Source organism: Mytilus californianus, unplaced genomic scaffold (assembly GCF_021869535.1).
Source record: "Mytilus californianus isolate M0D057914Y unplaced genomic scaffold, xbMytCali1.0.p SCAF_7, whole genome shotgun sequence".
NCBI classification, from domain to species: domain Eukaryota; kingdom Metazoa; phylum Mollusca; class Bivalvia; order Mytilida; family Mytilidae; genus Mytilus; species Mytilus californianus.
The window spans coordinates 104778972-104794712 of NW_026262723.1; the positions used below are offsets into that span (position 1 = coordinate 104778972).

The 15741-nt window shown below is 32.3% G+C and overlaps 1 protein-coding gene across 1 annotated transcript in view; it reads right to left on the bottom strand.

Annotated features, from left to right (window-relative positions):
- Positions 1 to 976: 976 nt before the first annotated feature.
- Positions 977 to 15741, bottom strand: part of LOC127708799 (uncharacterized) — a 126058-nt gene continuing 111293 nt past the window's right edge. The window contains exons 49-54 of the mRNA XM_052213924.1: positions 12381 to 13130; positions 11821 to 12033; positions 10302 to 10397; positions 8005 to 8333; positions 5533 to 5734; positions 977 to 3608 (exon numbers count right to left, since the gene is read on the bottom strand). Of these exons, the coding sequence (XP_052069884.1) occupies positions 3331 to 3608; positions 5533 to 5734; positions 8005 to 8333; positions 10302 to 10397; positions 11821 to 12033; positions 12381 to 13130 (1868 nt within the window). The 3' untranslated portion in view covers positions 977 to 3330. The remainder of the gene's footprint in view (positions 3609 to 5532; positions 5735 to 8004; positions 8334 to 10301; positions 10398 to 11820; positions 12034 to 12380; positions 13131 to 15741) is intronic.

Below are 15741 nucleotides of genomic sequence, written 5' to 3' on the forward strand. Positions count from 1 at the left end.
ACAAGTACTGTTTTTGTGTACTGGTACCCGTTCCTACTCGCTTATTAGTCGGAAAATTGGGAGTAAAATTAATAATCCAGAGAGGGGGACCGACTAATAGACGAGATCTAGCGACCAGAGGAAAAATCCAAGCTTGAGAAAAGTGGTCAGGAGTGAATTTCCTGGTCAAAACTACGTTTTTGATTGCCAAACCTACATAAATCAATAAATAAAAAGTTTTTGTTGAAAATAAATGACTACAATACTGTCTTTGTGTTTTATTTGTTCTTTGGTAAACATTTTCTGCAAATTCGTGTTGAAATTCTACTGTTTCCGGTTTGTGTATTGATTTTCATGGTCACATGGTTTTCCTATAAACCCAAAAGAAGAGCCAAGAACCAAAAATGAAAAGGAGATAACAATGTACCAAATATGTGAAAGGATGTTTTCAGCGGAGTTATTGTGTCATTATTGTGATATCATGATATCAATTCAATGCTTATAAATCATATAATAATCAAAAAATAATTTTAAGATTCATTCCCAAAATCAAAATATTATTCATTAAAGTGTCTCAGGTAAACAAAAATTACAAAATTGATTGACAAGCCAATATAATCCATTGATAACCCCAATTAAGAGACAAAGAGTTGTATTTACTAAAGGTGTGAAAACTATCAGTGATAGGTAAACAGATGACACTAATGAGTTGGAGTTATTTGAATATATTGATTAGCTTCACTTAATTTTTTTAATCCTTTAATCATCACAATATAATAAGAATTATGAAGTGTACATGCTCATTTAACACCAAGTTATGTATGCTGTGAAAAATATTTTCATCAAGTGTTGATTGACTTTAAATTTTTCAGGTTCATATTGGTTTATATTCGCTTTTCTCAAACAATAGGTTATTAGTCATACCCTACAAAATCATTGATGCATTATGTAAACAACACATGGCTAATCTAACATTTGAACAGTGAACAAAACAAGAGAAATGAATACATCTTTATTATTAACAGCAATATAAATTATCATGATGAGCATCAACTAAATTCAAACCAAACAAACATTAATGCAGAAATGAATATTATTCCTGGATTTGCATTGGTTTTACCGGCGTTCAGTTACTGTCAGCTGAAAAAAAAATGCCCAAATTTTGTCCGACTTATACGAGGGTCAAGACTAAATCCTTAGAATTTGGAGCTGAAAAGGGCCCCCGACTTATAGTAGGATCGACTATTAGGCGAGTTTCTACGGGTAAGTGAGATTGTAGTTAAGCTGCATAACCAGAAGAATACAAATTACCACTCCTTTCAGCTATAACTGTTTTAGACAACAACTCAATTGTAATTACAGAATAACCAAACTGACATAGCTTAATCATACACTTCTAAAATTCCTCGTTTATATAATTAATAAATAAGTTAGAAACTAAGGTTCCGTCTCTTTGAGACAAAATTAACCTTTGTTGAATTTTGGGTATTCTTTCTAGGTTCAGTTTGGTAAGTATTTTTGTGTTATGTAGCTCCTAATGTTTCTATGTATTGTTTTACACCCCTGTCTTTTAAATGTTCAGATGTAAATGAAGATAAATCCAGAATTACGATAGAAAAAATATTGAAAAAAATGTTTTGGATGGGTGTACAACAAAAACAAAGACCATTGCAAAGGAGAGGATGGACAATACTCTGCACACGGCATGCTGATATGTCTCATATTATCGATCGATTTCAGTGATTATTTGTCATTCATCAGGACACGGAGTTTGTACATTTGAAATTAGAGGCAAGTGTTCATAAATGTATATAAAAATAAGGAGATGTGGTATGATTGCAAATGAGACAACTATCCACCAAAGTCCAAAAGAAGTGGATGTAAGCAATTATAGGCAACCGTACTGCCTTCAGTAATGACAAAAACAAATAACGTATAGTAGGCTATAAAAGGCCCCGACATGAAAAATATGAAACAATTCAGTTGAGAAAACTAACGGCCTAATTTATAACAAAATGATTTACAAACAAAAACCAAATATGACAGACATAAACCAACGATAACCAGTGAACTACATGCTCCTGACTTGGGACAGGCAAATAAAGAATGTGGCGGGGTAAAACATGTTCGCTCAACACTCCCACTAACCTGCGACAGTCGTGTTACAGGACAACATAAGAACAAACTATAAAAGTCAGTTGAAAAGGGTTTAACTCATCAGATCGATCTTTGAAACATACAACTTATAAGAATTGCATTGTAGTCGGTCTTTTGAGATGGGGTAAAAACTCCCGCCATTAAAATATCTTTATAATGATCAAATGTATCCACAACAAATGAATAACATTATCATTATATAATAAAATAAAATAGAATAGGGAGTTCATTTTAATAAAAAACATTGACAAATTTATCTTTTTCAATGAAGAGCCGCTGAAATCGTAAAACGTGACATGGACAAGTTTTGGACACGACACCGAAGCTGTCATTTCTCCCCTGATTGCAAAGAAGATATGAAACAAGATAGTAGTAATCCTGAAGACATAATGAAGTAATACAGCACAAATAAACACAATACATCAGCAAAATTAAATTGAAACGCGCATTGTATTTCGGTTTAATTAATTAAAACATATAGATAGAGGGAAAAGACTATCAGCCTTAGAATAAAATGTATATGGCTCATCGAGGAGTTCTATCATGGTTTGTGCTGAACACAAAAAAATCTACACCTGCATAACTGTATCTTGCATTACTGTAGTCTGAAAGGCAAAATAAGCCTAGTGATATGCATTAGCCTTTGCACGTGTTGGTTTATTAAAATCTGCTTTATTTAATTTTTACATTCTCATTATGCAAAATATTCATTTAAAACAAATATCAAAAATTGTCCTCTGACAGATTGAAACCAAGATTCACATATAGAAGTATACATATTGTAAACTGAATGAAAAATTATACAACAAATAATCATAATTTATAATCAAAACACACAAACCATGTTACTATTTAACATCTGTATTAACTTATTCAGGATTCAATGTTGGATACAATATAGAAAGTCATAGCAAGGGGAAATATATTAACCACACACATTGACAAAAAAAAAACCCAGGACAATTGATAAATAATGATGTAGGACAAAGGAGGAGGTATGATAAGAGCCATTATTTGGAATCTGAAAAAATCTGAAAAATGTTATTTAGTAGATTTATATTACTTCTTTATTTAAAAATTCAAGCTACAAAAACGCGATCTTATTATACCTTTTCCTTTCTAAATGGAATTTTTATTAAAATCACAGTATTACATCTTAAATATTGAACATGAGATGAATATAAGCTGCCTTTATTACACAGAAATATCATCACTTAATGAGGAAAACGCCCCGTTGTGGTCAATAGCTCTAATTAAAAAGAACAGATTGAGGTTTGATTTACTTTTCAGTTTCTCAGTAAGCAGTATATTGATAAAAGTGTTTTTAGTTTCCTGCCACTGGATGACATCAGCGCCACCTTGTGTAGTTCCTACAGATACTTCATATACAAGACTTCCAGAGTTAATAAAACAGTCATTCCAGTTGATAATTATCTCATCGCCATTTTTTATTGTAGAAAGTTTAGACCCATCTGTTTAAATGACAAATACAATAAATGGATTAAGTAAACAATTGTTTTCAATATAATCAATACTAAACAAGTCACATTAAAAAAAAAATAGGCATGTTTCGCTGACCCTTCACGAGCATTTAAACTCATAATGGATCTTTTGTAGGCTTTGTGTTGATCATCCTTAGTTTAATTGTGTAATATATTTTGACTGATGGTTTTCTTTGTGTCAATTTACTCTGATAAAAGTTTGTCTTTTTCTAGACTTATGGTTTTGATACAACCATTTTTTTTTGTTCCTCCATTTTTACATTTTTTACATATTTCTTTTCCATGATTTGATATATTTTTTTTACCACATTTATTTACAAAATATGAGTGGTGTCTTCTTTTCTTGTTAACAAAATATACTGATTTTCTTGAGCACAACAAATGTTTCTTGAATAACTGTAATCAGGGTTACTGTCTCATTGATATCAGATACCCCACATATCCTTTTTTCAGGTACGCACTTGGTCAAAGTATGAATGAACTGCAAATTTAAAATGAAATGAAATCTAAATCATGCCAATTCAGACGTACTGGTTATAAGCTGTAAGTCTACCAGTAGCTGTACTGAGCCAGGGGTAGTAAATATATGATGATATAATTTGTGTGCTCAGAACACGTGTTTCCTGACAACTTTCATTCATTAGCAAGAACATTAAAACTCTAGTCAGGCGAGTTTACTTGTGAAACATATTGTAAATCAGAAACGAGTTTAAAATGGAAGGTATTATGAGGCCACTTACAAAATGGGACTCGACGATACACATTGTTGTATATGGTCACAAAAAATTATACTTTGTAAAGAACCGCACTGATTCCAAAAACATATTCACCGAGGATGATATCATCAAAATGCTGGACCTTTTGATCAACAGAATATTTGTTTGGTAAATTTATATTTCAATTTCCAATGGTACAAACTGGCCGACTTGTTTATATACTGATTTAAAAAAAATGTATAGGAAACAGAATTCTCAAGACAACAAGAAAAACATCCTTTAGCAAAGTTCTCAAATTTCACTTTCAGATATATAAATGATGTCCTGTCATTCAAATACCCACATCTCAGTTAGTACTTGCATCTCATATATCCCAGTAAACGTTTTCGGCAATAAAATACCCTCTGACCTATCGTACAGCGTTTACCTATCCCAATACGTGACGCTCGTGCATATTCACACTTTACGGACTTCATTTGTTCATTCGTTACGTTGGTTGATTTAGTCAAACGTTTCATTTAATCAAGTTTTATAGACTTCCATCTTTTTTAATTCACCTTGGAGTTCGTATTTTTTTGTAAATACTTTTTTGAAACATGTGCTGCTTACATCCAACAGAGTTATGAGGAAGAACGACTGAAATCGACACTACACAAGTTTTACGACGACTATCACGAATGGTTGACCGGAACGATATGAATTTGACTCAATTCACTAGCTACATGTAGATTTAGTAGATCTGTAGATACCAGAATAGTCATATAATCTGTTAAGACCCTTGTTCGTATTATAATTTTGCAATAAATTTGTATAAAATGACAGTTTGGGTCGAATGTTTCAATTTTCACATGTTTATAAAAGCACAAGTCACATTTCTGCAACTAAGTGTCAAGGATATATAAATATGTTATATATTGTTTTGAAAGTGAAGAAGAATAAAATAGATTTTAATACATTTTAATGAGACAGAAAATGGCCCCCATCAAATTGCCCTTTAAACACACAAAATGATTAGTGCAATATCCACCAGAAATAAATAAAATTGTCATTAAAGAAAGGATACACACTGTTATATTGCCGTTTTTTTTATGTATTTACTTCAGATTAACTTGCTTTTAATGGATCCACAAATCCTGAATATGTACGAAACTGGTAATACTGGTAATAGATATACTTACAAACAACAGTTGGAGTTGTTGTGTTCACTGTTATGTTGGTGTAAATCTTACTACTCCGGATATACATAGAATTCGTAGCAGCTATACTGGCAGTATATGAGGTATCAGGTAGATCTAAGCCTGTCATCACCATGTAAGACACTTGTTTGTTGATGTCCAGAATGGAATTCTTTAAATGAATACTATCTCCATCAAACTGAACCTACAATTTTTATTAATGTTATTGAAATTATGTACTTCTGTTGTTTACTTATGAAGGGGTATACAAAATTAAAATTAAAGAAATCTACTTTTACCAATTAGTAACTTTTGGTTCTAAATTATTAAAATGAGGCTAAATGATAGATTGGTGATTGCTTAACGTCCATTGGCAAATATTACATGCATGTTAAGGACGAGAACAAATAAACAATAAATTTAATAGGAAGGTTCTTAATGGAGGCTGTCGTGGATGAAGTCTGGTAATCTTGACTGCCACTGGAAAAGGACATTTTAAATTCATCTTGTTACTAAAACATAAAATGTATTATAAACAGTTTCTATTCTCTTTATAATTTTCGGACATTTACTATCACCTATCTGTTACAGTGTCTTATGTTTATCTGTTGACATCATTTCTAGTGACCTTACTTAAAAAATGTTAACACAAATACCGATCTCAAAGTAAATTCAAAAGAGGAAAGTCCATAAAAAAAACCTGACAAAATCGAACGTTATACTTTATAAACCAACGGAACGACTAGAAAACAACTGTCATATTCCTGAATTAGTACAGGTAGTTTCCGATAAAAGGATGAGTTACACGTTGTTTTATAGCCAGCCAAACCTCCCACTTGTATGACAGTTGTTTAGGTGTAATACCACCATTGATTTTCCCCTATTAGTCTTTGTTAAATTTGCACTTTTCAAAAAAATGTGCAGAATTTATCTTTGTTTCAAATAAAAAAAAATACTTGGCATGAGTAAAGTTTTATCCTGTCCAGTACTATAGAAAAAAATTCACATAACATTTCATTGCATATAAGAAAATAAACATTACTGGAAGTTAACCAATCAAATTTTCCCCTTTTATTAACCTGTGTACAATCTTTAGTAACCATGTAACCTCAAGTTTCCAAAATATTCTATAGAAACACCAAATAAAAAAATAATGGTGCTTTTAAATACCCAAGATATATGTTTATGACCCAGAAATGTTTTACTGCAATGGAATGTAGGATTAATTACCTACAACTGTCAAATTCAAGGGAATATTTATTTTCGACCTATTTTCGTATGCAACCGGATGTGACGTACTATGATTTGGTGGTATTACACCTTTATAGTTCCATTACATTGACACAATTGGGCGGGCAATCCAAACAGACATAATAGGTTAATCTGACAATAATTGGGACCCAGCAACCAACACTGTATAAACATACATCACAGACATACAACACAACTGACTAAAAAATTTAAACAAACATACAAATTGATCTAACAAAGACGCCAACAAAAAGTTGTTGTAGATGATAGTAAATTTCACATAGACGTCAAACCAAAACTTTTTTGAAGTTGATGGAAAATTTGACAAAGAATATAAAAAAAATGTATTTGATAGTGCATGGAATATATAGTATACAATTTCTCGATAAAGTACAGATTCAGCCAAGTTTAAATACAAAGGTAAACAAAATGAAAACAACACTGTAAAACATTCTTGCATCCGAATCGCAACTCTGGACCCTTCTGCAACATGAACGCCCAAAGGCCAAAAACCCGATAGCTGGATGCATAAATACCGAGTCATGTCAAGAATTCCTTTCCTTGTGGACAGTTGTTCTTTTGGGTATCATACGATCAGATGTCAAAATGCTTTCAAAGACAAGAGTTGAATTTTCCTAATCCATAAATGATTTATATCCTCTTATACTTTAAGTGGCCAACTTTAAAAACTATCTGAAACATTTCTATATGTATTTTTACATTGATCTTTGAGCCAATAAAGCATTCTTTGTTACAATAATCTATGCAAAGTGCGGACAAAAAAAACTTCTTGCTTTGAATCACTCTGGTTTCCACTGTGATTTATGAACCTATTTCTTTTCTATTTTATGTTCAAAGTGACTACATGATATTCAAATAAAAAAGTATCTGTTTATTGTTCCGTGATTATGTGATAACGTTAGATCGCAATTGAGTCTAAAATGTATTTAACGTGTCGAACTCACTCTAAATGTCGTTCAAATGGTACTTTGCGGATAATTGATTCTTAGTTCCCTAATTGGACATTCTTACAATACTAAATAAAAGCCATTTCTTTGTCAAAAAGGTATATTGTATATTAAAAACAATAAAATACATTTTATATTTTTTTATTTTATTAAGTAAGGCATATACCTCATCGGGTAAACTTAAGTTAAATCAAACTAAACCTATTCCAATCGTTGATAATTTATTGCATACACAGAGTACGATACTAGTACTTACAACAAAAGACATAATACCAAACTGATCTGTGAATCCGGACCATTTTATCCTCACAGAAGTTTTGTCTTGTTGATAGTAATCACCAGGACTATATTCAGTGAGTGATTGAGGAATGATTGTTATCACAGCATGGTCACTAGAAGGAGGAATATCGGATATTGTAACACCATCTGATGTAGCAGTAGAAAATAAACCTGCATTATTGTGACACCTAACAGTGATGTATACTGTCTTCTGTGATATGATATATTCATCAAACGAAATGGATGCAGATATTACGTCTGTTGTCTTTGTAAACGGTTGAAGTTCGTTTCCATACGACTGAAGACCTAAGCAATTTTTCAAAAAGAAAAACGTAATATTAATTTCATGACTGATACTAATGATAAAAGGATTAATTGATAGGAAATGCACATGATGCGCCTTTAACTGTTTTTATATAAACTGAAGAACATCAATTTGCAGGTTGTTGTTGAAACTCTGTTGACTAAGTTACATTCATACAAACTTACAAAATTCAATTGCCGTTCTTCATTTGGTACTATGCACAGTCTCGGCGTTATCGTAACTGTCATTTGTACCAATAACAACACCAAACAACGGCGACGTTCTCAGTTCTGTAATCACTTATGATATAAACTAAGATGTGTTATGATTGCAAATGAGATGAGACAAATATTCATCATTGGTGGATTCGTGTTAGCGTTTTTGCGCCTCTAGGTCGGGAGGTAGTGGTTTCCAACCGAACACAGTAAAATTGGTATTTGCTGCTTCTCTGCTAAGCATGCGGCATTGAGGACTAAGAGCATGGCTGGTCTGCTTGGAATTCAAAGCAGGGTTCATTTTCATATCGCACTAACATGTTATCGTCTTGATTTTGCATTTAATTTGCCTCTGAATGTTTAACTGTCATGCATCCATCCATCAAAATGACGTCGATGTAGCTATAGGTCACCATAAAGCTTTCGTGTTTGTTTTTTAATTTTAGTTCATTTATATGTTTTGGAGTTTAGTGTGACGTCAACTTTCACTGAACTAGCACACAATTTTAGTTAGGAGCCAGCTGAGGACCACCTCCGGGTGCGGGATTTTCTCGCTGCATTGAAGACCCATTGGTGGATTTCGGCTGTTGTCTGCTCTTTGGTCGGGTTGTTGTCTGTTTGACATATTCCCCATTTCCATTCTCAATTTTATTCAACAATACGTAAAACCAATACTGTATAGTCAGATATAAAAGGCCGCGATATGTCACATTTAAAACAATTCAAACGAGAAGAAGGACGGCCTGATTAGTGAAAATATAATAAGCAAAGTATGACATCAACCAACGACAATAACTGAACTACCGACTCCTCACTTGGGACAGAAACATGTGTGGCGGAACTTAAATGTTTGCGAGTGCTAAACCCTCTCTATCTTAAGATAATAGTGTTACAGCATAGGAACAAACTGACGTAGATAGTTTGAAAAAAATCAATTGAAACAGGCTTACCAAGTATAAATTATTAGCTATAAGAATTCATCATAGATACTATAGGCTTATGATTTGTTACACAAGAAGAGCGTTTCGTTTACACAAGACTTACAGTGGTGCTTGAGGTAAAATGGTTAGTTAGAAAGCCAAATTTAATAGAAAGTTAAAAAGCAAAATTCCAACAAATCTGTGCCAAATACGGTATATATGCCTGAGGGTAAAAAATATTTATTATAATTCAATAAATGATAAACATTTAGTCTACAGGGCTGCTTACTTTTGTGAAGACTTATCACATACGCACTAAAAACCTCAATGCAAGGTTTCCTTTGTTAATCAATTTTATGTATGTAAAGCTGCAGTTAAATACTGGGTAAGCTATATTTTTATAGTCTATTCATTAGTTTATGTCAAACATGATCAATTGAACAGTTGAATTGAACAACCTTGCTACAAATTAAATTAATGCCATTTTACTGCAATCATTTACAATAATTCATACTTTGATCAATGTTGGTTCAGGAATTCTTTCAAACACATGTTAGAGATATCAAGAAATTATTGCAGAAAACATGTTTTGCCACTTGACATAAGAACTCAATAAAGATACCAGGGTTAGAATTTTGATCATCAGACGCGCAATAAAGCTGAACTAGAAACCGATCTTTTAAATTTTTAAGGTATACTACGAAGATATTTCAAAAGCGACATATATTTTGAAAGGATAATAAAGATGTGGTATCGGAAAAGACTGTCAACGAAAACTACCACGGAGTTTGATCAATGACATCATTCAGTCTGCTCTTCTGAATAAGATACTTACCTATTGACCATTCACAATAATCAATATCAGATTCAGGATCAATGACATCCCAGTTAGCTGATATGATATTAGATGTTTGTCCATCAATATCTACACCTGGAATTTATCAAAACAATTGCATATAATTTTTCTTTATCTATGACGACACCTTATTGGTTTTGGTAAAACATGTAAAGAAAAATCATATTGTCCCAAAACAAATAAAACAAAAGTTGAATAAAACTGATTCCTATCAAAATTCGATGCTCAAGAATATTTAGCGCTCTGTTTGACATACTATGTTTGCCTATTTATCACACCAATTCATCGAAATTCTTTATGGAATTTATCTGCAGCTTGAGCAATCGCAGGTTAAGTCTAATTAGCTCAATAGACAATTACCATAGCTCCTTGTTTGGGTTTGACTATACTTTCCACCTTTTCTGATTATATCAGCTCTTCAAAGTTTTTTTTTATCAATTGGCATCAACAATAACTCAAGATACATCAATTGTTGAAATGCACATTTGGAGAGTAAACATTGGTACCGTTAATGTATTTACTAGCACTAGTCCGATACATCTGCTTGTGGACTCTTAGTTCACGAGGGATACACCAGCCTAGTAGCTAAGTACTTCTGTACTGGCATGAAATACGGAATAAGTTTTATTGAAATATGCTTTTATTTTTTTTACGGAAAAGATCTCACCCATGCATATCACTGAGTCCTTGTGTGAGTTTGGCTTATACGTTTTGTTTCATTTTGAATTTAACTTGGAGTTTTGTTGTTTTGTAATAACATTTTTTTTTGGGAACACCAGCTTTAAAATGAAAATAACACTTTATTAATTTCGTGCGTCCGAAGCGCTTATCTGGATTAACATTGATCCCACGATTAAAAGTTTGAAATACATTTTGGATTTTCAAATAGTTTGTTCTTGTGCATCACTGAATGGATATCAGTTGTCCAAATGAGCATAGGTGAAATGAAATGCTATTGTTAATGTTATTACTTAGTTCTCTCGACATAAAACTGTAATGAACCTGTATGTATCATAGTAGCTTATGTTCGAAAACGGTACGAAAAAGTCATCTTATCGATTGGTTACGGACCTAATCGTGACTGTAATAACATTTATGGGATTCATGATACAGATGAAGAATGAATATATTCCATTAGTTCAAGTAACAATTAAGTTTTTTCCTTTCGTTATATTGTGTATAACCTACCACCAAACGCAACTAATAATAATAATTTATTTATCAATAGCAACACTACGGGGGCCCGTACTGAAGCCGGAATCGCCTACCCTTTTTGAGCACCACACTTAACCCAGGTTTTTGTTTCGGTTCGTATTGCTCAATCTTGACCATTTGTGTGGCTTAATGTTTTTGGTGTACAATTAGTCAAAATAGATCACGAAATGGACTTGAGCATCTTATTATATGTTTTTGATTTTCATGTATTTTTTTATTTAAACATCAACTGAACGTATTCTTTGAATGATTCAGATAATTTTTTGATAGTAAACAAACTTACCTACTCCATCATGAACCTGGTTAATGACCGGCGGTGTATTATCAATATCTACTCCAGTTGAATAAGCTTTAGCTTGTAAACCAGCAGCATTGATAGCTACTACTGTGACATGAACTTGTGACGAATGAGCCAATGTTATGTTGTAATTGTAACCAAAGTTATTAACACCAACACTCTGAAAATGCTGCATTTCTGCATTACCTTTTGTACTTCCTAATATAAAAAAAAGATGATATTGCAAAAATTAAGATTGGAAGGTTCGATCTGGTTGATCACCCTTAACATAAACTTGCAATATTAAAATCGTATCGGAAAATGAAATAACGTTCAATAATAGTAGACGCTTACTCTGTAGACGCACCCGTTTATTTTGTGTTTTTGATTTTACCTTCAAGTGTATTCTTTTTCATATATTCATGAGATTTGACCATTGGTAAGCCACTGTAGCCTCATATTTTAAAACATATCACTGGTTGTTATTTGGACACCATTTGGTGCAATATTAAAATATAATAATTAATTTGAAAGCAATAGAATCAACAATAACTATGTATACACACCAATAGCCCAGAGATATTCAGTAATCGGACTTTCAAAATCCACAAAATTCCACGAAGCATGTATAGATGACCAGCGATAAAGGCCTACGGTATGCACTTGAACTGGCGTTTCACTAGCGCTGTTTGATTGTACTTTGACTGCCTGAATCTTTACATTGTCAACTAGGAAACCAATATTTCTGTCGAGATTGCTAATTATCACTTCAGAACTGTTTGTATTTGGTCTGAAGTAAAATGTATGTAGGTGCCAAACTATATCACTTTGATTTTCTTTTGTAAAAATGTGAAATACATATTTCTTGTGACCAAACTTGACGGATCCTTCTATATTAGAAACGACAGCTGTAGTGATAGGCGGATGACTAGTTACAAATGATAACTTATACAAAATTCCTGATGAAAGCTGCTGTATATTTTGTTGTATTGACCCTTTTAGATAGATGAAAGATCGTCCATCATAAGCGGTGTCAACATCAGATTTTATAGCGGCTAAGCAACCAACTTTACTCCATGAAAACGGTTGGTAACAATTACCATTATCACACAGGTTATAGACTGAAATATCATTTATGTCCATAAAACAGCCGTTTGTTTCCTCAAATGAAGGATTTGTTACGAAGTTATCTGCAACATGCGAAAACAAGATCGGTACTGGTGGTGTTGTATCTATAGTTACCCCGTAAGACGGAGTTATATCGGTGGTATGACCGACTCCGTCAGTAGCTATAACTTTGTTGTAAATTATTTGACCTGTAATTAAAACAAAGTGCGTATCATTTTCGTATATATTCACCAATAAAAGCTTATATTATGCATACTTTACCAAGGGTCGTTTGGTCGTAAAATATATCACGACGGCACAAATGTTTTAACTTAATAAAAACAGGATAAAGTGAAGAAAATTTTTGTTCTACAACTACAAGGCAGTAACATTGTCGATAGTGATCTCTTTTAACACATCGTTTGAATATTTTTTTCTCATTCGGATGATTTGATATTAATTGCAAATCTTTAATAGTTTATTTACGAATGTTTTATACTCATGGCTTACTGTTTTGTCGACTGTTACCAAATGCATGTTGATTACTATGGAAGGGAATATTCGCCATAATTATACATTTTTTTAATTTGTAAAATCCAATTTCCTAATTTGTAACATGCAATTTCTTAATTTGTAAAATGTGATTTCTTAATTTGTAACATGTATTTTTTCCATCCATTACATGAATTTCTACATTTCTTGATTTGTGAAATGTAATTTCTTAATGTGTAAATGCAATTTCTTAATTTGTTAATGTATTTTCTTCATTCTTTACATGAAATTCTACATTTCTTAATTTGTGAAATGTAATTTCGTTGCTTGAGTCACGTTTTGGGAGAATGTGTCAGTGTAATTGATACCACTGACAGGCAGTTAGAAGTTCAGTTTCTGAAGAAAATCTACAGGTCACAAATCAACAAATTACAAATCAAGAAATTTTACAGCTCAATAAGTATTTCAAATCAAGAATGATATAATTCCACAATATTCTGCACGAGGTCGCCGTTGATCCATGTCAACTCGTTCATTGGCCAACTCGTACTTAATTTACTCGTTTTAAAGCAAATCGTGCCCAATATTTACCAACTCGTACCCAAATTTATTATTTATACGCATTAAATTTATTATGATCTTTTATATAATATAGAAACATACAAATATAATGAAGTACAACTGCATTGATTTGTAATCAATGCAATTTGTTTTCAAATCAGAAATATCTAAATTCTATCATTCGTCTTAGACAATCAGCTCTATACTCCTGACACCATATTAGACGAATATAGAACAGAGCGTACCAGCTCTTCGTCAACAAATCATGATACGAACCCAAAAGAGTCTTATTCTAGTGATATCCCACCTAGCAAAAGACAGCGACAGGGGCCGTCCCCTCATCCACCGAACGCAAATTGTCCAGAACCCAGATAAGGGGTTAATGCAAATGGACTATCTAAATGGAAATCGACCAGTAATGGAACTGTTAGTAGTGAATATAAATTGAACAACGATGCATTAAAGTTTTGTTTCTTAAATGTTTGTGGGCTGAAGAAAAGACTGATGTCTCCGGATTTCATTGACATCTTGCATAGACATGCTATCTGTATTTTTGTTGTTGAAACGATGGTAACTGATTTAGATAATTCAAACCTACCAGACGATTATATTTATGTTTTTAGAATTACGTTTAATTCATGTGCTGGCTTTGTCGCTTCGAAAAGATTCGAAATTGATTCCTATATAAACTAACTAGAAAAATCCTCTTGAACCCATGTTCAACACAAAAATCAGTTTAAAAAGCTTCATAGAATATCGAAGAAGGATATTTTTACTAATTTTTGCGTTGAATGTGTGTTCAAAAAGATTATTTTAGATAGTTTATATATGAAGGCCTAATGTAAGATTATACATTTCGCCCTTATCCTCCAACCTCTCCCAAAATTTTTCACAAAGTTAATAAGTAAAATTCAACAGAGTTTGATTTTCAAAGTGCAGCATTTATTCCGAAATCTGTGTTTTCATAAACTCTTCTATGTTTATCTTTAATTTAAAAAATCCCATTCTATTTTTGCGGATCCAGCCATTTTAAAAAAGGGGGGTCCAACACATGCGAGTCATACAGAGAGACGGGTTCCAACCATATGTCCCCATACAAAAGCATTAGTTGTCAAACAAATAGGGGATTTAAACACCCTGAACACCCCCGCCACTGACTAAGGATTACTGATTAGAATAATGTATGGTTATAATTATGCAACTTGAAAATGAAATGAATTATGTTCAAACACTTTTATATAATCACTTACTTCTAAAGACGAATGATTAAAATGAGATATTTCCGATTTGAAAACAAATTGCATCAGATTATCAATCAATAAATTTGTACTTTATTGTATTTTGTATATTATATAAAAGAACTTAAAACTGCAATGCAAAAAATTAAATATTGGGTACGATTTGGCTAAGGTACGAGTTTAAATGGATCCACAGCGACCTAGTGCGGAATAATGTTGAACTTTTCATTCTTGATTTGTAAAACTTCTTGATTTGTAACTTGTCGATTTGTAACTTGTAGTTTTTCTTTAGAAACGGATCTTCTCATTGGCTGGCACTAACACATTCTCCCGAACTGACTGAAACAAAGAAATTACATTTTACAAATTAAGAAATGTAGAATTTCATGTTACGAACGAAGAAAATACGTTAACAAATTAAGAAATTGCATTTACACATTAAAAAATTACATCTCACAAATCAAGAAATGTAGAAATTCATGTAACGGATGGAAAAAAATACATGTTACAAATTAAGAAATTACATTTC